This window comes from Oryzias latipes, chromosome 5 (assembly GCF_053564925.1).
Source record: "Oryzias latipes strain Hd-rR chromosome 5, Olatipes_Hd-rR_3.1".
Lineage (NCBI taxonomy): Eukaryota > Metazoa > Chordata > Actinopteri > Beloniformes > Adrianichthyidae > Oryzias > Oryzias latipes.
This window is the reverse complement of record NC_136241.1, coordinates 25,582,023-25,607,330: the sequence shown is the minus strand read 5'-3', so window position 1 is coordinate 25,607,330 and position 25,308 is coordinate 25,582,023. Positions and strand designations below refer to the sequence as shown.

The following is a 25,308-nucleotide window of genomic DNA, read 5'->3' as shown; positions in this document are numbered from 1 at the left end:
ATATGATACATATCGCGATACGATACATATCGCGATATGATACATATTGCGATATGATACATATCGTGATACAATACATATCGCGATACGATACATATCGTGATACAATACATTTTGTGATATTGCACCGGGGTACATTTTCTTTTCTTTTTTTTCAAGAGTATGACTTAGAAAAAACTCTACCTGAATATGAATGCGGCTTTCAATGTAACAAAATGGTAAAATTTATGACAGTATTCTTAACTGATACAAAAATCGCCAAATGTAATATCGCACTATATCACTGAATCGATTTTTTTCCTTCATCCCTACTATGATATGAAAAACTGCTTCATCTGGGACAGGATGAACGGATTCAAGCCGATCACGTAAAATGTTGAAGAGTCGCGATAGGTTAAAGAGCAAGGGTTCTTCAGATTTTACTGCGACATCTTTGGACTGAACGCTTTACCACCTGAGCTTTAGCTCCAGTGTTGATGTAAATCAGATGATTCTGTCGCAGAGAAGTGCGCCATTATGCAACAATTTGCATCACGCACGGTGGTTGAGAGGTTAGCAGGAGGCCCAAGTTCAAATCCCGTCTGGTTCCTTTCTCTGTCTGCATGTTCTCCTCGTGCATGGAGCACTCGGGTTTCCTCCGACAGTCCACGACATGGTTTATAGGTGGATTGATAATTCTACATTTTCTTTAGGTGTGAAAGGTCATGACAAACTGGTGACCTGTTCGGCGTGTACCCTGCCAACCCATGACCCAAAAAGAGGGTTTGGAAGATGGATAGAGTTGCCTGTTTGTCCAGCATTAGCAAACACACAGGTCAACTTTTTATAAGCCAACATGTTAAACAGGTTTTTTTTTTTAATGGGTGTGTGAGACTTTAAGAGGAGCTCAGATCTGATTTGGTGCCTCAGAAATATACAGAATTTATGAGTTTTTTTGCTGACTGGTTACATTTATAAAACCATCACATTGACTCCTTACAGATAAAATCTGACAAAAAAAAAAAAAAAATCAAAAAGACTGAGTTGAAGTTCCATAAGCTTTGGGCTGCTACAGTCAACCAGGAGCCGGTGAAATCCTAGAAGCCCCGTCTGAGGACGCCTTCTTCCTGCAGAGCGTCTGGGTGAGCAGATGGGATTATAAATGGAGATCTCCCTGCGAGACATCCCCACGTTTGTGAGACAGTCATGCCCATTTGCCGTGCCAATGTAGGAGGGGACGTGCGAAATATATGTGTGTGTGTGTGTGTGTTGGGGGGGGGGACCATGTGTCAGAGGGTCACGCCTGCAGATCAGACGCACAAACTAATAGACTCGACTACATCCAGAAGATTGACTGCTGTTACTTTTTCTGCATCAAAAGATTTTATTTAGAGGCAAATGCTGTGAATTAGCTGCCACCGAAAGCATCGTCTGTCTGTAGATCCTTTCCAATTATTATTTTTTGTTTTTAGTAATGTGAAAATATGACAAAATGTGGTTTAACAAATTCAGAATGACATTTAGAACATCATCAAAATTCAAATAAAATATTTTCAATTAAGATCAATTAGTTCATTTTCTTCTTTTATGCCACAGAAATAGCTTTTTCTGTGTAATACCAGACTTTTTGGATCAGGGATCTCTGTTGAAACTAACATTTAGGAAAATCAGATAAAGACCATAAAAAAAAAGCAGCTGCTCTTTAAAAACAACATCCTGATACAGAGCGGCGAGCAGGTGACTTGTGTTCTTGAACATGCACTTAGTCCATGGTGTTCACAGTAAACCAGGAGGGAGGGGCTTCTTCTTTTTTTACTGTTTACTAGCACGGGTCCATCACCTACAGTTGGTGAGAAATGTCAAACGGTTGATACCTCCATGAATTAAAATGGACGCCATCCATACCACCAAATCCAGGTCCCTGATTGGTCAATGTTTGACCTGGTTTAAATTTCAATACGCAGTCAAAGGTCGCACGTCTTCTACGTAGAGCCTGAAAATGGTTGCAGAAACTTTCGTGCTTTAGAGCGAGAGTTTTGAACGCAGAAGTCCGAAACGTGCATTTACGCAAGTTCACACAGACTTTTCATTGGACGCGGTCACTAGAACGCTCGCTGCCGAGGCGGGCGTGAACGTAGCTTCAACATGGCGTAACACGTGACACATTCCTGCTTTTTTCCGGATGTATTCCGAAACTCATAATCAATAAAAGAGGTTCTAGCACAACTATCAGTGATTTAGTCGCTGCAATTTTCCTGAACGTCTTGATAGTGCTCCTTCAAAAAGCCCAAATCTGCTTCCCCAGGAGTCCCGCCCCCAGCTGGGGGGATAGTATTTTCCCCACAGCTTGAATCCGTTTGTTAGAAGTACGATGCGCCTTGTGAAGAGAAAAGGAAAACCTCCCCGGAACTTATACAAGAGGGAAAATGGAATTTTAGCACAAAGCATTTGCATGACATCGCCCTGCGTCACACCGGCTTTAAGACGGATGACCTTTTCCAGCGTCGGAGATGTCGGAAAATATTCAAGAAATACTTTACAATTAAAATAGTTCATGTCCACTTTGAAGGCATGCTGAGAGTCTGAATGCATGTCAGATTTTTCAGGAGAGGACCAGCAGAGAGGCGGAGGACAAGAACAAGAACCTGCAATTCAGAAGAAAAAAAGAAAGTTTGCAAAGCAGCCAAAAGGGCCTTTTACCTCAACCACAGCCTGTAGTCTCCAAATGTCCACCACAGAAGAAGAAATATCTCATTTATCTCAGGATGATCTGAGAATCAATCAGTAAATGAGCATAAAGTGGCCCAAATCTGTTGAACCTCCAGGGGGCGTTGGAAGTGTTTACCCCAACAGAGGAAGGGAAGGGGGGGCGGTGAAGGGAAGGGGGGGCGGGGTTCGTTTCATTGGCGGATGCAGGAACAGCTGACCTGATCTCCTGTAGCATTAGCCAGATGATGTCATCTAAACCTCCTCCCTGCAGGGTTGTCTGGAGGAGATAGGACCCCCCCCTCCCCCCCTCCATGTCCCGGTGTCCCGCAGGACAAAAAACAAACAAAAAAAAAAAAAAAAACTGGGGCTGCCGCTGCTATGAAGATGGATTACCCGGCTGGTGACACGGGCTCCCTGTCTGCTGGGGCAACTGTGGAGCGCCAACGCAATTAAGGCAATTCATCTTCAGTTGGGGGGGGTCACAGCTACTTTTAATGATGGCGCACCTTTCTGCACAGGTGCGTATCCGAACAGGCTAAACACAACCCCGCCACGTGCACAGGAAAAGCTCGGTGCAACCCACGGGGGAATCAAACCCTTCATCCACAGCGCCAGTGGCCGAGTTTAGAAGGAAAAACAAGAAAAGGAGAAAACACTCAACCAAAGACAGACGGGGAGGGGTTTTTAGGAGAACCCAGCAAACTGTTGACACACGTGTGAATCGGAGGTTTTCTTTAGCAGTCAAAAATGTGAGCGAGTCGTTCAAGTCCGACGGGTTTGAACAAGGGTTTCACACTTTCTGACACTTTGGTTTTTCTTCTGCAACATCGCATTCACTGCTTTTACTTCAGATGTTCAGCAGTTATGAATTCAGCAGTTATGTTTTTAAAACAAAACTGAATATTAGATATCAGCTCTGCTAAATATTTATTTCTTTTGAAATCTATTTTTGTTAAATCAGACATAAAAAAAAACTAAAAACGCCAAACGGGTCCGTTTTCAGGACAAGTTTGCATCCAACTGTGGTTTTGTTGGTCGAAACATGCAGTTTACAACATAAACAAATCCGATATCTCTCTTTACAAAAAACTACGGTGGCCCTGAAGGGCCAAGAACAAATCACTCAATGCAAAAACATAAAGATCACAATGACTAAAACAGCAAAACTAATGACAAAAACAAGATGTTAGAAATCAAAATTAAATTCCAGAAACCAAAACATGCAAAAAACAAAACAAAAGTAACTTCCAGGAATGAAAAATGACATCAAAAAGAACCCAGAAAAGGTCGGTAAGAAGGGACATCCCTGATTGGATGAAGACACAGGAAGAAAAGGGAAAGAGGAAGGACGTTTTGGCCTGAACTTTAGACGAGCAATCAGCCAATCTGTGAAGGGGGTGTGGCCAAACGATTTAGGAAACATCTTCAGTTGGAAGTTATCATTACGACAAATAAAAAAGGTAAACAAAAATCATCCAATCAGTGATACAGGCTGTCTATTTGTTTTACTGGAAATAATTTTTACAAACCATTTTCTTTTTATTTTGTTTAATATATATCAGAAATGTGTTTTCTATTTTTACTTTAGCTGCTGAAATAGTGTTTAACATTTTTGGGATTTTTAATTCTTATTTGATTTTTCTAGAATATTGTTTTGAATTCTAGAATTTCTTTTTGTGGGATATTGTTTTATTTTTTTTATTTTTTGTATGTTTGCTGAAATTCTATTTTGATTTCTGAAATTTTGTTTTAAATTCTGTTTTTTAATTCTGTAATATTGTGTAGATTTGTAGAATGTAATGTTTTTTATTATTTGTCTTTGTGATCTTTAATCAGTTTTTCTGGGTGGAGTGACCTGATGTGACCTGAACCTGCGTTAATATCAGGCACCTCAGAGCAAACTGCAGTTGTGTTGGGGTTATTCCCCCTTTGGCCAGTAGGAGGTGCTGTTTGTGCAGCCTAAAGTAACACATATGGGAGCAAATCAATGTTTCCTTGTTGTTTTAATGTTGTCATTTTAAAAGGAAAATCATCACCTGAGCTTTTTTTTTCTTCCTTTTTTCACACGAGTCAAGGTCAAAATGAGAATAATGGGAGACAAAAAAGGGAGAGATTAAAACAAAAGCAAAAAAAAAAGTGGAGCCACTATCAGCACTTTTGGAGGCTCTGACATTTTAAAGCTGAGAACAAAGTCCCAGAAAGGAGCCCAAAATATCCCTTCAATCAGATGCATGATGATGGGACTGGTTGAGTTAAAAATCAGAATTTGCTTTGGAAGCCAGAGCAGCCTCGCAGGTTTCAGAGCAGATTTCCTTCACGGTGCAACGTTTAGACGCTTTCAGTGATGCTGTTGCTGCAGATCTTTAAGTCTGATCATCTATGAGACGCAGTCGCTGCTTTTTTTGGGACAAGACTTCCCGCTAAAAACTTCCCCTCGGGTCCATCGATCAGGCCGATTATGGCCACACCCCCACGACACCCCAGACTGTGAAGACCGGCCGCCGGAGCCAAATGTTGTGGCGCGCGGAGGCCGAGGAGCGTGATCGAGGCGGCGCAGGGCGACTGAAGGGCACCGCCAGCCCAGCCACTATGTAAATCCCGCGCCACTTTGTTTGACAAGCACCAACACTCCTTTGTGTATATGCAAAAGCCCAGAAAGACGCTGTGCACACAAGACCCCGCTCGTCAGAGCCGTCACGCCGGCGCCCGCAGGGTGACCTCTGCCTCCGCAGAAACGACGTTTAGGGCTGTTTTTTGGAGTCAAATCGGCCAAAAGACAAAAAGATTTTCCAGATCAGCTTTAAATAAATTTTTGTTAAAAAAAAAAAAAGGCTGTTAGTGTGAAAACATTGAAAACTGTTTTAAACTCTAAAATACACTTTGTAAACTTGAAAGAAATATATAACAAAAATCTAAAAACCAAAAGTACATTTTTGAAAAGAATGTACTTAAACTTGAAAATAAAAATTTACATTTAAAAATTGAATAAAAAAGCTATGAACCTAAAACTGTTATTGACTTTTGTTGTTTGGGTGTAATTTTCTGTGGGGGTGGGGCTTTAAGCCCATTGGCTACCAGGACATGATTGACATTGGGGTATGACAGACGTTATGGTGACGTCATTCTGACTCCAGAGGGGGGTCAATTCAGTCGCCATTTTTTCACAATACGGAGGCCGCCATGTTGGAAACAGGCGACGTCGGTTTGGTCAGTTTGAATAACTCGCACCACAGAAAAAAGATGAAAACCATTACGTACATGTTTAAAACAAAGTAGCAGAGCAGGAATGCTTACTCTGACAAATAACGACTGTATAAAAACGGTTTATTTCTCTATAAAAGTTTATGGGATTTTGGCTTCCTTGAGCCAGCAGGTACTTCCTGTTTGGAACGCCAGGGGGGCGGGGTCACTCAGTCCAGTTCTCATATATCGTTAATACAACAGAAACTGTTTTGGAGCAGAAATTGTGTCATTTTTTTCTTTCCGTTTACAACACGTACTTTGGAGTTTCTTTTTTTATCCAATTTTCATTATTTCTTTCAATTGTTAATTTTTTACAAATTAACAATTTTATTTCTCTTTAATTGTAGTGTATCCTGTAAGTGTACAATGTGTACTTTCCAGTTTTAAACTTTTTTCAGTATAGTGGGGTTTTTCATTCACTTCAAGCTGATCCTGATTTGACCCCAAAAAAAACGTCAAAGGTTCGATTCCTGGGGCTGTGCGTACTCGGCTGGCACATTCGGTTCCCTCAGCAGCTGCTCTGCTCGGCCTCCACAAAAAACAAAACCCAGTGGACCCCGTTAGCGATCGCTGATGAAGGTCTTGCACTGTTTTTTATTTTTCTTCTTCTCTCATTCGGGTTGTTGCAGCACCTGAGCATCAGATCCGCTGCGTGATGAGTCGGCTAAAAATGAGCCACAGTGAGTGCAGAAGTGGCGTGAGCAGTGATTAATGTTCTCAGAGTTCTTGAAAGGTCTCGGATCTCCCAGCCCTTGCAGAACAGACGGCTGCCTGAAAGTTCTGCTTTGTTATGGAAGTTTGGAGGTCCGAATCCGTGGAAGCAGATGTTCCCAGATGTTCCCAGAGCACAAACCGCTTGTTTGCTCCAGAGAGGCCGTCCTCCATGAAGCTTTTTCCCATGTCAACACTGAAGGAAAAGGTGATTTTGATCCCTGCTTTGTGGATGTTGCCTAAATCGTCGCCATGGCAACACTTTAACGTCCCACTCTGATCATATTCTGTATTCTGATTTTGCTGTTTTAAGCCAAATCAAAAAAACCTGTATCGGTTTCTAGAATATAGCTTCTGCAGAGCAGATTAGAAGTTTGCCTTAGTCGTGTGGGCGGGACCGTTGGCACGCAGCAGCCCCGCCCCTCTTCCTCTCTTCGCTGCAAAAATGGAGCAAAGAGGAGCAGGGGGAGGGCGGGAGCTTGTATGCTCTATCAATGAAATAAATTGAAGATTTTTGTTTTTTTTGTACAAAACAAATACAATCCTTTCAAATGGCATTTTTTTTCTGTCATCTGCTCCTGACTCACAGGGATTTAAATAAAAATATACTCAAAAATGCAATTGAGAGTTTATTGAAGTTCAAGTTTCCGTGCATATGTCCTCCCTCATCAGAAAAACGTCACATAAACACAATTTGGTTGAAATTTGCTCAAGTTAAAGTGGTTTCAATGGCTGCTGACGAGTTTGTTGAGCTCCGTTCACACCGGTCATGTGACAGACATTCAGGAACATGCTAAACAAGCATTTTCCAACATGCATTTAGCCCACGGTGTTCACACTGGACTGTTGCTACCCGATATCAGCGCATGTCCGCCACCTACATGTGGAAGAGGCTTGGTGCGAAATTTTGTAGCGGTGTGAATCCGTGAATTTCCTTTCACAGCTCTGTTCCAATAAATGAAAGACTTGGTGTTAGAAGTCCGGCCGCAATCTTTAATTTTCCCTCCATGGTCAATTTTCGAACCATTGGCCTTTCTGTGAACTAAAAAGGGTGCCATCCATTCGTCACTAACGAATCGGAGTCCCTGATTGGTCCACTGCCAGGAAATAGTCTTAAAAAGTTGTGTCGCCATGGAGTTTTGAAGGCAGAAGCCCAAACTGCATATTTACATAGACTTTACTTTGAAAGTGTTGCTTGAACGAGCTCGTGAACGTAGCTTTAAAGTCGCTTTTGCTCCTCCTTTTTTCTCACCTTTGACTTAAACGTGCCATAAAGACATCAAAATAAAAATCCAAAATGGTGAGAAGTAACTGTTGAGCATGCAGAGCCGGTCGTGGGCGTTACCTGTTACTCTGCTGCAGCGGCTCGCTGCCCTTCCTCCAGGAGATCACGCCCCAGGGAGACATCTTGGGCCTGCACTCGACGAGCATGTCTCCTCCCACCTTCACCATCGTCTGGCTCCTCAGCTGATTGTGGGAAAAATCGGGGGCAGCAGCTGTGGGAGAAACCAACACATCATAATATTTGATTAAAAAAGAAATCCTACATTTTTTCTGATATCTGTAAGGAAAAAAAAAAAGCTTTCTTTATTGAGAAGATTTCACATCGGAGGACTTTGCATACGACCACTTAGATCTGTGTTATTTCTCGGGTGTGGACGAATAAATCTTATTTTATGACATGTTAATGTCAGCGTGGGTTTTTTATTTCCACGTCTCCCAGCTCCCTGTGGGGCTAATAATCAGCCGTACAGCATGCGCCAGAGACCGCTTACGCTCGGTGACATCCCTGAAAGCTGTTAGCCGTTGTGTGGGATTAATGCCGCTATGGTTTCCTCACGATGTGGAGAGCGGAGGAGGATCTCCTAAACTGCTGTATGATCTGATAACAAGGAGGTACTTTAACAAAAAAAAAACATTTTCCAAGTAAGAAGTTGGCCTTAAATCAAAAATAACAAAAGATTTTTTTAGTTACAAACAATAAATGTCTATAAGTGTGTGGACTTTTATTCTGAAAGGCAACCTTTGGTGGAAACATGTTTTTTCGTGTTTTTTGTGGACATCCTCACATCTACCAGGAAAAATACACACTTCTGGTTATTTCCTAGCTTAAATATCTTATTTATTTTTGATATAAGACTAGGGCTGCACGATATGAGGAAAACTTTCGATATGCGATATAAGTGATCAATATGGCGATAACGATATAATTTGCGGTATATGAACAAATAGAAAAATAACCAAAAACATCATTCCCATTTCATTGCAACAGTTTAAAAATTATACTCCAAATGACCCTCATTGACATAGGTGACAATCGTCTAACATCATAGGCCTCCATCTGATTGGTAAACAATGGGTAAGCGTCCATCTGATTGGTCAAAACATAAAGTGATTTATTTGATGCGTTAAATGCTTCAAGCTGCCATAACATTGTTTTAACACATTTTGGGTTTATGATTTATTGCGATATTCACAGTCTTTCGCGATATGCATATTGCAGAGCTGGATATAACGATAAATTTTCGGTATATTGTGCAGGCCTATATAAGACATAACTAACTTACTAGTAACTATATATATATATATATATATATATATATATATATATATATATATATATATATATATATATAGTTTTCTATCTACATAATATATAGATATACAACTATTTTTTGAGCAAAATGAGCATTTATAGCTCATTTCAAGATTTAATTTAGTCTTGAAAGAGAAAACATCACAACTTATTTGATGAAATCTCATCAAGACAAATTCTGCTTGTCCTATTGGCAGATTTGATCACTTATAACACAGGAAAAACATCTTGTATTTTATCTTTTTTACTAGTTTTGAGAAGGTCAGATTCAGTGGCATGAAGCTTTTATTTTGTTAAGAAAACAATTTTATTTTGTGTCATCTTCCTTTAAGACAGTTTGGTAATTCTCCCCCTGATGATGGAATTGTGCTTTTTTAAGGTGGAAATGGTCTGCAGACCCTAAAAGCGTTGGTGGGTGTTTGTTTGTTTCCTTTTCATTGGAAGTGGAAGGAGCGTTGCCGGGGGCGATGTGAATGTATTGATTTAGGATTTAGTTTTTGCAGTTAAGTCCTGCATCACAAGTTCAAAACAAGTCATCACGTTCAATTAAACAGTTTTACTGACTTGTGACAACTTTAGGTCAAGTTTTTGAGTTCAAATTTGACTTTTTCTGGCTTTTATACAAGTTTTCTACGTCTACAATCAAGTCTGATAAATTGTAAAGCGGATTCTCAACAAATTCTTTGAAGTGACTCAGCATCAAAGCTGCAATGAGTCAGAAGAGATCTTGTGTGTGTGTGTGGGGGGGGGTCGTCTCTTCTGATCCACTTTACTCACAAACATCCATCTGCTGCTTCCTCACACTTAATAAAGAGGAGCTTTTTTTCTTTTCTATTGGAGACGATCTCATGTCTTGGCCTCCTTCCCCGGGTCTGGAACGCGATCGGGATGAGATGCGTTAACGGAGAATGAAAGCCGCCACCGGCTGGAGCGGAGATTGACAGACAGAGCTGGTGTGTGTGTGTGTGTCTGTGTGTGTATGTGTGTGTGTGTGTGTGGGGAGGGACCATTCATCAAGCAGCGCACCATTCATCACTGTCAGTTGAGCACATTCGACTCATAATTAATGCTTTTCAATTAGTGGCCAATCAGAGAGAGGCCGGGGGGGTCACCTGATCAGCTGTGAAAGAAGAGGAGGTGGAGGAAGAGCGAGTGCAGCTATTTGATCCTTGCAAATCTTGGTTTTTAGACCTTTAAAATAATGTTTTTCTCTTTGGTCGACACCTTTACAAGCTTCTCTCAAAATCAGAGCAGTTTTGAAATTATTAGTCTCATTAGGGATCTAGAAATGAGAACATTATTTGAAAAATGAGTCCAAATCCTTTTGCTCTATACTCCTGACCATAGAAAAACTTAATTTAAGACCACTGACATTTTGGATCAATTTATTAAGATTCTATTTTAAATATCAATAAATGTTGACATGTTAGACTGACATTCAATGTCATTTTTTTTTAGAAATTTTCTTTTGGATTTATATTCTAAGAATATGAAGATTTAAAGTTGTACTCAAATTGTATTGTCATTTTGTTCCCATTATGTTCTTAACTGAGTCATTTCCACAACTTGAACTAGTCTGTTTTGTCAGTGTGTTAAAAATGAAATACAATTAGAACCATAGTTTCTACACTTTAGGGTGCATTTAAAAGCAGAGCTGAGTATCTCCAATCATTTCCAGATTCTATTTTATTCATCAGAGCCTGAATCTATTCATTTCACAATTTTTTTCAATTCTTTCAATCTACTCAACTCGATTTTGAATTTACATGACTTGCACATTTAGACACATTTGTATAGAAATACATTTTTAATCTATATATGTTTTGAAGGTATGTATAATGACCTGAATTGTAAAATTCATTAGTAAAATAATAAACCAATAAGATTGTTAACACCGTACAGTGTTCCATGGTTTCTCAATGGAGAAGCTCCAACAAAAATGTGCAGATCATTAACATTGTAAAGACTCTAAACTTGCTCATATTATGAAATAATTGTTCTGCCTCTCCTGGAGAGCGTTTCAGTTCGACCAATAGATGGAGTTCATGCTACAGCATGATCTTTATTCAAGAGGATTTGAGCAAAAAATGGTGCTTCAGACCACAAATATTTACTTTTAAATACATTTTTCTTTAATAGAGTTTGGAAAATTGATGGCTGTGAGTATATAAAGCTGTTTGTTTAGTCCGCACTGTGTGTTTAAGTCAAAAGAGTGTTAGCATTAGCCGTTCCCAGGGAAATTCCATTATACGTTAGCATCAAGCTAGCGGAGTTTGGCTTTACTGCTGTTATGCGTTAAGTCACAGGAAAAGGATATTAAAGATCGATCTCTACTTTTATGGATGGATTTAAAGATTTTATCGTCTTAGCCCTACTTAAAAGGCTTAATCAAACAAAAACAAAAACACAATAGTGTGCGTTATATATGGATGTTTTCTAGTTGTTCTAGTTGTGCTTACTGATGTCGAAGGGATTTTGAGGTAAAGGTGCTTTGAGAAAGCGTTCTGAGAAAGTCTGTTTTTACAAACAAGTCTAAGCGTTATTGTTATATACACTAATGTGGCTAACGTGTAGCAGTGTCAGGCTGTGTGTTTTTACGTGTTACTAACAAGATTGGGAGTTAGTGTAGTCACAGTAACGTTTGTTTCAACATAATCAGTCCATTTTTCTGTTTTTCTTGTATTGCAAACTAGGTTGGGTTAGGTGACGTGCAGCAGAGTCGGACGGTATTTTTTTCCCCCGTTACTAGCAAGTTAAGCGTTAGCGTCTTAGCCTTAACAGTCCTTTTTTAAAAGCTGCAAACAAGTTGGGATGTTTTTGTAAATACGCTAGCACGACTAAATTGTAGCAGTGTCAGGCGGTGTTTTTTTACATGTAAGTAATGAGATAAGGACTTAGCATAGTGCTTGTTTTAGCCTAATCAGTATGTTTTTTTACGTGTTGCAAACCAGGTAGTGTGTTGTTAATGCGGGTAACATGTAGCGGTGTTGTTTTATTTTATTTTTTTTATCCTTACGAGTTGACAGTTGTTTTAGCGGTATCAGTCTCTCTTTTTTTTCCGAGTTGCAAACAAGGCTGGGAGTATTGTAAAAACGCTAACGCGGCTAACGCTTCTAATGTGTAGCGTGTCCCAGACAAGTTCTAAAATTGTTGTGAACACAGTTAAAGATTTATTTCTGACTCTTGAGTCGCCTAATGCGCCTTATGGTTCGGTGTTCCTTATAGACGACATAAGTTCTAAAATAGATCAATCATTGATGGTGCACCCAATGGTGTGGAAAATACAGAACATAATTCCATTTTTCAATTCAATTTGATTTATATAGCCCAATATTACAACAATAGTCGTCTCATTGTGATTTGTACAGAAAAACAAACAAAAAAAATGCTTAGAAATAGCAAAAATCACATGTATTATTCAGCTGTTTAACATTCAATCTTAAGTTATTCCAACAGCTTTTTAGCTTATGTTGCCTTTTCTGAATGGTTGTATAAAACCTTTTATCTAGATGTTGATATTTTAAAAGATTTCTTGTAAATTACTTGCAGAGTGTAGAGATAATTGTGCTACTTTCTAGTTATTTTCGTCTCAGGTGAGTGTTCTTTTCCTACTTTTAGGCCTCGTCTCTTTGCAGTGAGCTCCTTACCGATGACTCTGAGCTCGGCGTTGGAGTAGACCTCGCCGTGCTTGTTCCCCGCCACACACTGGTACATCCCCGTGTCAGACAGGGTCAGGCGGCTGATAGACAGAACCCCATTTGCAACCTGTATGCGCTCCTGTGGACACAGAGACACGCGCCTTTAAAACTTTCCTCCCCACCGCCCTGCAGCTCATCTGCATGAAAACAGCCCGACATGAATTATAGTGCAGAAGTGACACACGTGGCAATAAATCTAGGTTTTCATCACTAATGGAGGGAAAGGCTTGGGTGGATGGAGGCAGGCTAGCAGAAAATGACCCTAATCAATCTACATGTTTATGAGAGTGAAATAAAACCGTGCCCTATTTATATCTGCACCCGCACCGCCGGGCCCGTTTCCCCTTCAGCGAGGGGAGGGGACACGAGGTGCAGGAATATCATAACATCTGAAGATTGCTTCTGAGGAACTCCAGGAACGCAGTGTACATACAAAGCGGCGCGTACGTGCAAGAGCTGCGCCTGCTGTTCGTCTGCCTGGACTACAGCCCGCTAAAAACCCACAGGTAAATCACAGCAAACCAGGAAACTGCAATGCAGCATGGGAGGAAAAAAAAAACACACAACTGCATTCAAAGTCCTCAACTTCAATTAAATAAAGACCCAATCTGATGAAAATGGGATTTTTGCCATGTTCTTCTGACATTTTTCTGAAGATGGAGGACATATTTAAAGAAAATTAAGTTAAAAACTGCATTTCTAAGTATTTTTTATTATTTAAATCAATGTGAATCAGGAGTAGGCACATTTTTTTGAAATAGATCATGTTGATTATGAAGAAAATACGCTAGGCGGGCTACAAGCTCAGCAATAGAGAGGGGGAGAGGGGCGGGCTTGTTCTATGCCACAGCTCGGTGATGAATTTATTTATTTTTCTTTCTGAGATGAATTTCTAATGAGCTCCTGTCGCTCTGCAGAAACTTTGGCCAAGAAAACGACAGTTTCTTTTAAATTTGAGCTAAAACAGCATAATCACATTTTGAAGACCAATGGGAAGGCTTTTACAATAGAACAAAATGGGATTGGAGTGCGACCATGAAGTGTTGCCACGGCGATGATGTGGAGAAGAAATTGACACAACAAATGCAAATGTGAACTTTGTAATGAGTTTATAAGAAAAAAAAAATCTGCCAACAGAAAAGTATTTTAAAAAATAGCTTGAAATAAAACAAATAAAATCCTACTTTCGTAATTTGTGTTTTTCATGTTGCCAGATTTGTTTCGTTTTTTTAAAGGAAAAATCTCTTATTTTTAGGATGTTTTAAATAAAAACAAAGTCATTCAACCTCAGTAAATAGTTCATTTTAACTCCAGAGACTTAGCCAGAAACCCATTCTGGCATCATTGTACTTTAGTAAAACTGACTTTATGTTAGTTAACTTTACATCTGTAAAACTAACTAAGTCAGTTAACTTTATTTGGTAAAACTAACTTTATGTTAGTTAACTTTACATCAGCAAAACTAACTAAGTCAGTTAACTTTATTTGGTAAAACTAACTTTATGTTATATAACTTTACATCAGCAAAACTAATTTTATGTTAGTTAAATGTACATCTGTAAAACTAACTAAGTTAGTTTCATTTACTTTAGTAAAACTAACTAAGTTAGTTTAATTTACTTTAGTAAAACTAACTAAGTTAGTTTAATTTATTTTAGTAAAACTAACTAAGTTAGTTTCATTTACTTTAGTAAAACTAACTAAGTTAGTTTAATTTACTTTAGTAAAACTAACTAAGTTAGTTTAATTTATTTTAGTAAAACTAACTAAGTTAGTTTAATTTACTTTAGTAAAACTAACTTTAAGTTAGTTTACGCTAGCAAGGTGTTACTCATCCATGCAACTCTTTACATTAATATCTCAGCTTTCCACCTAAAGACAAATTTATGTTAGTTCAAACATTTTGGAAAGTGTTCTATATCTGCTTTGTTCAGTTCAGTATCATGTTAATCTGGAATTCATGTAATCTCAAGACAAGAATGAGCTCAAAATAGGTTTTGTGCTAAAAATATTACATTTATTAAGAAAAAACCTGAACTATCTTGGTAAAATCCAGTAAAATCAAAATACAGAACAATGAGTTGCTAAACCCAGAGTATATAGATAGTTTTAGGAAACGTGTGTGCTAGGCTAAAACTCAGCAGGATCCTTGCATCATCTGAGTCTGAGCCTCCTCCAGATCAGGTTCTTGCGTCACCGCTCCATAGTGGCAGTCGTGCATCTTTGTGTCCACTTCCGCCTCCCAAAACGCCGTCAGTTTCCCTCCATCCCCTCTATATCCCATCACAAGCGCATCTGAGCTGCGGCCTCGGCGGATGAAGGCGGCGTCACCAGAAAAGCGGAGCGCCTGAGCTTCCACGCGTCTCCGGACGCACACGACGAAATAGCCCTTCTGGCGAGGGAGGCAAATGGTGGCATATATCAGTCTGCGCTCGGGCCGCTCTCCTATTTTACAGCTGCTATTAATTAACCATGACGTTCCACTCATATCAGCAGTTTCTCATGCGGGGGACCTGGGGGGACCATCTGCACACCTTCTGCTGAGCAATACTGATTGGCAATGTCATTGCCAGCAACAGGAAGGTGAAGGTTTGAGGAGGGAAAAAAATGGCCCCCTTCCTACAAGTGAGGAAAATACAGGGATTTCATTGTTTCATGAGGAAGTTTATTTGAGGAAAAACATCTATATGACCAGAATAAGTCACACTTGAATTCATAAAGATGGACGTTTTGGTTGAAATATTTGGAGGAACTGTGGCAGATTCCCAGCCTGGCTGAAGCTGTGAGGAAGTCGGCTGCAGGCAGATGGCGAGTCACTGAGCGGGGGTCTTGTTGTGGAGGGGTTGCTCATCACAGGGATCAAGGAGCTCATTTTGGTCCCAAAACTCTTCCAAGTCAGTAATCCAGAGATGCATCAGGTTTTTTGTTTTCAGCTTCTAAATGCTGAGAGTGTCAGGAAACCATGCCGACGTCCTGTGACTCTCTGCATCCATGAGTGGTGATGGGGACTGTTTGGATTTTATCCGGGGCTAAACTTTTGAAATGGTCGAGGTGCTTAAACAAAAATGAGATAACATGCTGATTTGAGTGTGACGCAGCGGTGCCAAAGGCGCTTGAACGTGCAACCCGCCATCAACGGACCACTTTCATTGGAAAGTCCATGTAAAGGTCTGGAAATGCAACTTTTGAGCTTCTGTGTTCAAAACGTTCAAGTAGCTAGAAAAGTTTGTAGGACCGTTTTTTTTTAATCTACGTACACACAGTACCAACCAAGTGTTGCCCCGCCCCCTTTCCTTCTAATTTGATCTGTTTTTTTGTTTTTGTTTTTTTTGCTACCAGTCTTGCAGCTATGAAAGCTTTTTGCACTCAATAACAACTAAAAACTTGTGATCTCCATAATTTTCGTTCTAATATTCTTAAGAACTACAAAAACAAAGAATCCACTGGGCTCTGACCTCATCTGCTCAGGAAAACTAGAAGATGAGCTGCAAATAAAAGTCGAAAAGTCACAAAGCTTCACAGAGCAAAACGTTGAAGAATTATTAAATATTGACAGCAATGAACTGTTTACTATTGTTTGTGAGTCAGTTCCACCCCATGACAATGTTGGGCACAAAGCAGCGACGTCCTAAGGTCACCAGCTGGACGCTCAGGTAGTGGGTGTGGTCTCGCAGTCTGTCTTTCAAGATATTCTTAAAATGTTTTTTTTAACCCCTTTTTTTCTGTTTTTCACTATTATTTTTTTAGAACGACAACAGTTGTAGTAGTTGGGATGTTTTTGACATTATTTGTGATGAAGTTGCTATTGTTTTGGGGGTGTTTTTGTGTACTTTGTTGACGGTCCCTGCCTGCCTCTGCAGCTTCACCATCACAAACATCAAGCAAAAGCAAACCTCAAAACTCAGAACAGGGGCATCTTATTTATTGAAAAACTCTGGATGTAGCACATTTTCTGCATTGCCACAAACACAAATAAACAGGTCACAGCACAGAAACTTTTTTTTGTTGCTTATTTAAGGTAAATTTTCTCATTTTAAGCATTTTTGGGACTTATTTCTACAAGGCCTTTTTTTTTGCAGTGCAGGACAATTTATTAGAGCTTACCCGATTAGAACGGTAAGACAAATCTGCTGTGCGTGCTCGTTTGTATTCATTACTTTGTTGCCAGACTAAGAAGAACCTGAGATCTGAGCTCATAAGTGGCTTTGGAACAAAAACGGGATTTAATCCAGTGAAGGATTGGAAAAGCAGGAACTTTCAGCTGCAGAATGAGGCGGATCTCCATAAAAAGAAAAAAAAAAACATCCCATTCTCTCCTCAAACTCTCAGATGTTTTCTTTCAGATCTTTAAAAAGCAGAACTTTACTTCGAGTGCTCTACAGTAATCCATCTGTACGCCGCTGCCTTAGTGCTCTGCATGGCCTGAATCTGGTTTCACAGCAGAGTTTCCCCTTAATTACACAGTCAGCTTAAATCCTGAAGACACTTTCCTTTAGAGCAAGAACACACAAAAAAACAACTCCAGGAAAGCTGAAATCTCTCATTTTCAAAATAAAAGTCCATTCTTGTAAATCAAATGGAAACAAACAAATTATTGTGTTCTAAATGTAAGAAACTGCAAAGTGCTGCGCTGCACCGCCAGAAGGACCTCCATCGATTCGCAGCAATAAATAACAACAAATGGTGGCCCGTCGTCCTGCTGCTTCTCCCCGTGCTGACCTTTTCCCTCTTCCACTCATTAAGCCGCCGTGGTTAATGCTGGCATTTCAAACACCGAAGCACCTTATGCTGAGAAACCCGCTCACCCGTGTACGCCGCGCATCCCTCTATAATGACGACGCGCACGCGGACATCAGAGGGATGTCTTAGCACGCCGGGGCGTTATTGGACGTAGCTGAGGCTAAGCAGGCGCTGCGACTGTTGCCGTGACAACAATGACAATCACTGGCTATGTCTATATTTCCTCCCAAATGTTTAAATAAGAACATTTTCCGAAGACTATGAATCCACTTTGTTTTGATGATGAAAACTCGGATACTTTTAAAAAAATTAGCTTAAAAAGCATTACTACTATTGCTATGCGAGTGTTGACGCAATTGATAAAATTTAAACTAATTCCGAAGCATGGAAGAGCAGGTTTGCGTTCATATGTAACAGTTTAAAGAAAGGAAGTGTTTGCGGAAACAATGTTAATCAGCTGATTCTGATGTGGAGAAAAGTGGCTTTGCACCAATATCGGAAGCCAATTTTCTCCATTTAAGAATACATCGGAATGTGATTAATTGTGAAAACATTAAAAGGCTTACGGTAGATCAAAGCAACAGCTCCAGTTTTAAGGCGTTAAATAAAGAGTTTTAAAAATTGATTAATTACACATCTGTTCAGATCTGTATTTGCTATCTCGTGGAAAAAGTCAATAAAGTTAGTAAAGTCAGGAGTTTTGACATTAGATGGAGTATTCAATGTAGGTTGAATCTAGTTTTGACAGAAAACTTTTTTAATCGCTACGTCTTTTAACAAAGCTAATTTTTGTCAACAATTAGAACATGAAGTGTTGAGAAAAACTACAGGAAAAAGATCAAAATAACTTTAATCCTTACTGTTATAACTTGACTATTTAACTCCTGAGATGTCGTCGGCGACGGCAAAATAACATACTTTTTGGACTGCCATAACTCTTGACTGTTTACACAATAATCGTAATTTCAACATTCCTGATGCAAAAAGAAGAAGCTTTTGTACATGTCGGAATCAGCTGGTTTCCGTTGATCGCGTAAACACTTCACTGATGTAAATCGTTGCATATCCCTTGTACTATCTTGTGGGGTCCAGATGACCCCACTCCCAACGTTAACGTGCCTCCAAGGTCTTATGGACCCCACTAGACAGTGCGCTGAACCTTTTTGCTTCAATGATTCTTGATCTTCACTGGTTTCCCTGAATTACATGAAATCCTCTTCACCTTTGTCATGGTAGGGATAACACGTCAATGTGTGGGGTCATTTTGACCCCATAAGATAGCACAAGCGATATCAGTGCAAAGTTGCTTTTCTCTACTTCAGAATCAGCTGGTTTACGTTAAACGGTTGAAGAATCATGGGAATCCCAAGAACGTCAACGCTGGAGCTAAATATTTGGTGTTAAAGATAGGATGCAGAAACTTTGGCCAAAATAAAGAAATCTTATTTCTCATACCTCAGAGGTAAAGTGAAGTGTATGATGAAAGAAGGACAAAAGCTAAAATGAAAGTAGGATATGATGGATTCAAGCAGAAACTTTGACTTTCATTTGTTTTGGTTTACTAGAAACACTTGTGAAGGGCTGTGGATGGCATCAGGAGGTTTGTGCTGAAAGCAGGTCTTTATGTAGATACTGAAACTCCAGCTGACTCGAAAACCTTCTCCGGCCCCTCAGTGGCTCAACTGGTAGTAAATGTGCATAAGGTGGGTTTGTTTGGAGCATTTGGGCCACATCTTTTCTTGAAAACTTGCTGCCAAATGTATTAAGGTCATCTTTAGATATTTAAGCCACACTACACACGGTAACCCAACGCTGATCCAAGTCTCTAGCTTTTGGAGATCAACGTTCCAGGGTGGTAGACGATGCTAAACTCAACAGGAGGGGCTTTCATGCAGCAGATTCACCTCCGTGGACTCCAGGTTCTCTCCGTTCTTCATCCACCTATAGGAAGGCTTGGGCTTCCCGGTAGCTTTGCATTCCCACACCAGTGAGTCGTCTATGAGCTTCTGGACGTCTTGGGGCTTCTCGATGAGATGAGGAGGCGCTGGAGAAACAATGGGAGGCACAATGAGTGAGACTGTTGGCACTTCAGTCAATGTCAGGTAAATTTGATCTATTTAGTTCTTGTAATTCAACTTTCAGATGGTTTATGGTGTATACTTACAGTGGGGCAAAAAAAGCATTTAGTCAGCTACCAATTGTGTAAATTCTCCCTCTTAAAAAGATGAGGTAAGCCTGTCATTTCCATCATAGGTGTACCTCAACTATGAGACACTAAATGGGAACAAAGATCCAGAAAATCACACTGAATTTTAAAGAATTTATTTGTAAAGTGTGGTGGAAAATAAGTATTTGGTCAATAACAAAAGTTCAACTCAATAATTGGTTATATACCCTTTGTTGGCGATGACAGCAGTCAAATGTTTTCTGTAAGTCTTCACAAACTCCCTCCAAAGATTTTCTATGGGGTTGAGACCTGTGTGTGACCTGCGTGCATCGTGAAAGGTTTGCCCATTTCACGTTCACGGACAGCCTGTATCCACCTATAATAGCAGTTGCGGCTAAAGCAGTAGTTGAATTTTTGTGAGTAGATCAAAACATCATACAGGCATCACAGAAAAGAAGATCATACAAAACAGTTTGAGGGACTTTTTAGAGACACGTTTTCAAAGTCAGGTTCAGCACACATCTCTGAAAGTTTAATGTCAGGTGTTTTTTAAAGGGAAAAATGATAGCTCCATCAACGGTCCCACAACAGGACCACATTTAATGAAACCTTTGTAAATGATGGTATAATTACACAGGAATGGAATTGATCCTCCTTCTGTCATTTGAGTAAGTCAAGTCAAGTAAATGATCAAACCCTGAGAAAGAGGTACATAAAACCAGATCTACAGAGACCTTGATGTGAGGCGCCCTCCACATTCCCCTTGATGTGTAGGTCAAACCCTCAGCCGTCCCATATCACACGCGGCCAGCGGCGGAACAAGGAAGACGACCACGGCTGTACGTTTCCAATCTAAAAACCTTAAGTAATGTCACTCTCAAGGACTGACCTTTAGTGGAGGCTTTTTCACTAACATCTTGCACTAATTAGCTCTCGCCGAACAATGTTCGGGAAGGGAAACACAAAGAATTCCAGTAGCTACAAATCTTCCAGACTTTGCTGTAGAGAATGTGTGGTTCCTCCACAAGCAAAAGGCCAAAACAAAGAGGGGTGATGAATGAGCGTTGGGGGTTGCAGATGTCTAGTTCAAAACAGATTTCTTTGTAGATCTGCATCTCATAGTTTGCAAAGAGTTCACAGAAGCCTGGCTGTATCTTTTGAAATTGGCAAAAAACTGAACTTTTTGTACCGCGCTTTCACTGCCAAGCAGCCTCAGTCTGTCACTTCACCTGCTGCCTCAACCCTCGGACGAGGCTCGCCAAATGAAAGCAGGCAGCCCATCTCAGGCTGCGGCGAGCCCGGAGTGCAAACAATCAGGCCCGATGTCAAGCAGCTAAAGCCGAAGAAAAGATGGGATTTAAACCCCCCCCCCTCTTATCAGTAAAATCACCCTAAGATAATGCAGCTGTAAATCTGCAGGAAGACGTGGAAATAAAAGGGTAGCGAAACAAACCTCTCTCTTTGGCTTCCGCGGCTTATCACATCAACCAAAGGAAGGCTTTTATAGACAATGTATATGTTTTGAGCTTCAGAGCCGCATAAATAGTAAATCTGCTGCTTGCAAGTTGGATGTTATTGTGAATATGTTAAGCCAGCTAACACGTAGAAGGGATTTTTTTTTATTTCCTGCTAATAAGTTTCACAGTATCGTTTCTTTTAGTGGTATCAGTTTCTATTTTTATGAGTTGCAAACAAGCTTGGAAGTTACAGGCATTGTGAATACGCTAACGCGGCTAATATTTCTAATGTGGCTAACATATAGCAGTGTCGGACTGTGTTTTTTTTGTGTTACAAACAAGTGTTACTAACGAGTGCTACTAACAAGATTGGAAGTTATCTTAGTAACAATAACGTTTATTTTAGCGGTATTAGTTTGTTTTTTTCATGTGTAGCAAATAAGGTTAGGGGTCACAGGTATAGTGAAAATGCTAACGTGGCTAATGTTTTTGATGTTGCCAATGTGTAGCAATGATAGTGTTTGTATAAACGTGTTACCAACAAGGTTACGAGTTAGGGTAGTCACGGTCACATTTGTTTTAGCAATATCATGTTTTTATGAGTTAAAACAAGGGTAGGGAGTTACAGCTAGGTTATTATGAATATGGTAGCTTCTGTGGCAATAGTGTGACTGACTTTTCTCTGACTCTTGTCTCGCTTGATGAGCCCTATAATTCGGAGGTTGCTGCCCAGATCTTCTACTTGTCTAGTAATTGTATCATTTGACAGACTTTCTTTTGCTCTGGACAAACAATGTCAGCTACTTTCAGCATACATTGTTTTTCCCCGTCACTGAAGGGCTTGCTACGCCGGGCCATTTCCAAAGCCACAACGTAGCTAGCTTCTGTCACAGCTTCACTGGATTTGGCCACTTTTGTAAACATCTGCTGTGCAGCAGAGCCTCATTGTTTTCTTGAAGTTTATCGTTGCGCTCCTTGCCGGTAAATTTGTCATAGCTTTTATGATTTGTAACACAGTGACAATTTATTTTGAATTATTTGAGCATTGCATTTACATGCTTACAAATAAAGCACATGACTTTATCCAGCCCATGAGGTATGACAAAACTGTCCACTTAGCTTGAAAGCGCCTTTTCTTCTCGCCAACACAACGTTTTCCCTCAAAGGAACCTGCTCTGGCTCTCTTTTATTGAGGGCCACGAAAAGTCTTCCAGAGGGCCGGCATTGGGCCTGGGCCGCACTTTAAAAACCCCTGATTTAAACTGTGGTAAATTAGGAGTAGAAAAAGGCCCTTTAAAAAAGGTCAACTTTGTGTCACAGAAAATGAGTGTGGGATATAAGCTAGTGGGAGAGTGTGTAAATAAAGTAAATAAAGGAATGATGGTAAATGACCATAGGTTTACTTCCCACCAACAGTCCCACCCAATTCAGAGGTGAATTTAAAATAAACAACTGCTACTCTGCAGAAACTATGTCCTAGAAAATGACACAGGTATGGTGATTTGGGCTAAAAACAGCAGATTAATCATTAAACAACAGCACGGATGCGTGTGGCTCACGGCGGCTCAACAATTATCTTCAAGTGACTTAAAAATTGATTTTCTCAAAAAAAAAGAGAGCTGACAATGGCCCCTAAGAAAAACCAGGACTACGAAGACCTTAAAAAGCTTTTTGAAGATATCAAAGCTAGTGACCGCTAAGCTAACTCCTCACATGGAGCTAATGGAAGACTTACGAGGATTCCGAGCTCAAAACGAGCAAAAAGATAACCGGGGTGACATTCTGGAGAAAAACTGGACGATGTGGAACAACAACTAAGGAAAAATAATGTCATTTTCCCTGGAATACCGGTCAAACCTCAGGCAATGCTAAATGTAGCTGGAGTTAGCGTTGCTAATGCCAATAGCGCTAGCATTGCTAGCAGTTCTTCTGAATCTGGGAGTGAGGGAGAGTCTTTGGAACACCAAGTGGTATCATTTCTCACGTCTAAAGGGATTTCCCTGGATCTAAATACCATCGAGACCTGGCACCCGCTCCCCAGGAGAAAGGAGACGGATAAACCATCGATCCTCATCAGGTTTGTGAATCAAAAACACAAGCTAGCTCTGATGAATCAATGGAGGAATCTGAGGGGTTCTGGTGTTTATCTAAACGACCATTTGACCAGAAGGAATGCTGAAATCGCCAAACATGCCAGCTGGCTTCTCAGGAAGCATAAGCAGATTGAGAACACTTGGGTTGAAAGCTGCAGGATTTACGTCAAACCACTCGGTCCACTGGACTGGTCCAAGGTTCTGGTGGTGAACACCATGAAGGACTTTGAGAAGTGTTTGATCACAGACGTCTGAACCAATAAATCAAAGAGTCAAATAGTCAAATAATTTCGAGAAATATGGCGCCTGGATTAATCACTTTCTCCAAAAGTCTGAAGTGACCTGATTTACAGCAGAGTTCTGACCTGCAGACAACTTGACCTCAACTTTCAGCACTGCTGATATCAGCTGAAGAAGGATATGGACCTCAATCTAATGTCTGCAGACATAACATCGAAGAGAACTATAAACTCTGTTTAAACCCAGAATACCGGCTGTTAATCAGCAGAAGAAGGAATACCAACCTTGGTCATTGGACAGAATATAGACCATTTTTTATTTGACTTTACAGCATTACCTTATTATAAAAAATAAAATAAAAATAATAAAATAAATGATTAATCAATTAATGAAAATTGTTAAATTGATTTTCTAATGATATTACTTCACTTGTTCCAAAAATTGAAAAATTGATTCATGATTTTTCTTAATGTAACATAATTTTGCACGTATTTTAACTTTTGATACTTGATCAAATTTTGCTAAGAAAATTTTGGAAACAGTGTTTTGTCTATTTTACTGATATAGTTTTATTTTTATTAATCATATAAATGACTTTTATGAGTAACATAACATGCATTTATTTTGAAAAACTGATCTGCATTTGCCATGTTGATTTCTAAAATAGTTATTTTTACATAATAATTAAGTAATTCATCTTTCTCATGTGCTTTATTGATATTTCAGGATTCTTAATTCTGTCTGATAAAAGCTAGGAACCGGATATTGATAAATCATGTAATAAAATGGTTACGGTATAACAGGGGTGGGATTTTATAAATTCACTTCCTTCCACTCCCTTTCAAGCAATATTTATTAATGTGTCTACATATCCTAAGTTTGATACGTCATTGTATGAATGTATAACTGATGATTGTTTTGTTTTTTTGTATTATACTTATTTGATTGCTTAAAATAAACCATTTCAAATCAAAAGACCACTAGGAACACTTCTACGATCAAAATATGATGGAGTCGGTCTTTAAACTGATAATAATCTACATAGAAGTTGCTTCACAGAGTCATAAAGTATGACTATGTCAAAAATGCACTTTCCTTTTCCTTTGTATGTCACAACAGAGACATTTACAGCCAAAAAGGTTTGGAGTATTTAATGTTATTTAAAATCAATTCCATATCACTCTTTTCCTGGCATGTAGTTGAGTAGCTTTCATGCTGGGAGAGTAGAGAGAACTTTGTCCAAATGGGTGGAAATGGTGATAAATTTCACACCTTTATTTGCTTTGCTCTCACACGTATGAAACTAAAGACGGAATTGGGCCAAACAGCCAAAAAAATAAAGCCCTTCCAAGAGTCAATCATGTGAAGGGGTGTGAACGAGCCCCGAATGGAACGGGGAACAAGACATTAAAAGGGAAAACTGGCGATTCCCACTTGTCCTCTGACTATTGTGTGTTCTTAAGTGCCTCCATCTCTTCACAGCAGCAGGTTTACCAACATGACGTTTTACACATTTTGTGCCAGATTTGCGCTTATGGCAGATATTTTTCCCCTGCTGCTCTCAGCACTCTGAGAAAATCACAGTTTATTTGCACACAAAAAAAAAAAGTAACATTTCCAAGCTTTCAAGCAGACCAGATGTGGCTTTTTTGGTTTTTAATCTAGGGAAAGAACT

The 25,308-nt window shown here is 39.7% G+C and overlaps 1 protein-coding gene across 5 annotated transcripts in view; it reads right to left on the bottom strand.

Annotated features, from left to right (window-relative positions):
* cntn4 (contactin 4) overlaps nucleotides 1-25,308 on the bottom strand; it is a 277,378-nt gene that overhangs the window by 50,806 nt on the left and 201,264 nt on the right. For all 5 annotated transcript variants that reach the window (XM_078947538.1, XM_078947537.1, XM_023955100.2 and 2 more), the window contains 3 exons: nucleotides 19,581-19,720; nucleotides 12,886-13,015; nucleotides 7,988-8,138 (listed from right to left, as the gene is read on the bottom strand). In XM_078947538.1, the coding sequence (XP_078803664.1) occupies nucleotides 7,988-8,138; nucleotides 12,886-13,015; nucleotides 19,581-19,720 (421 nt within the window). The remainder of the gene's footprint in view (nucleotides 1-7,987; nucleotides 8,139-12,885; nucleotides 13,016-19,580; nucleotides 19,721-25,308) is intronic.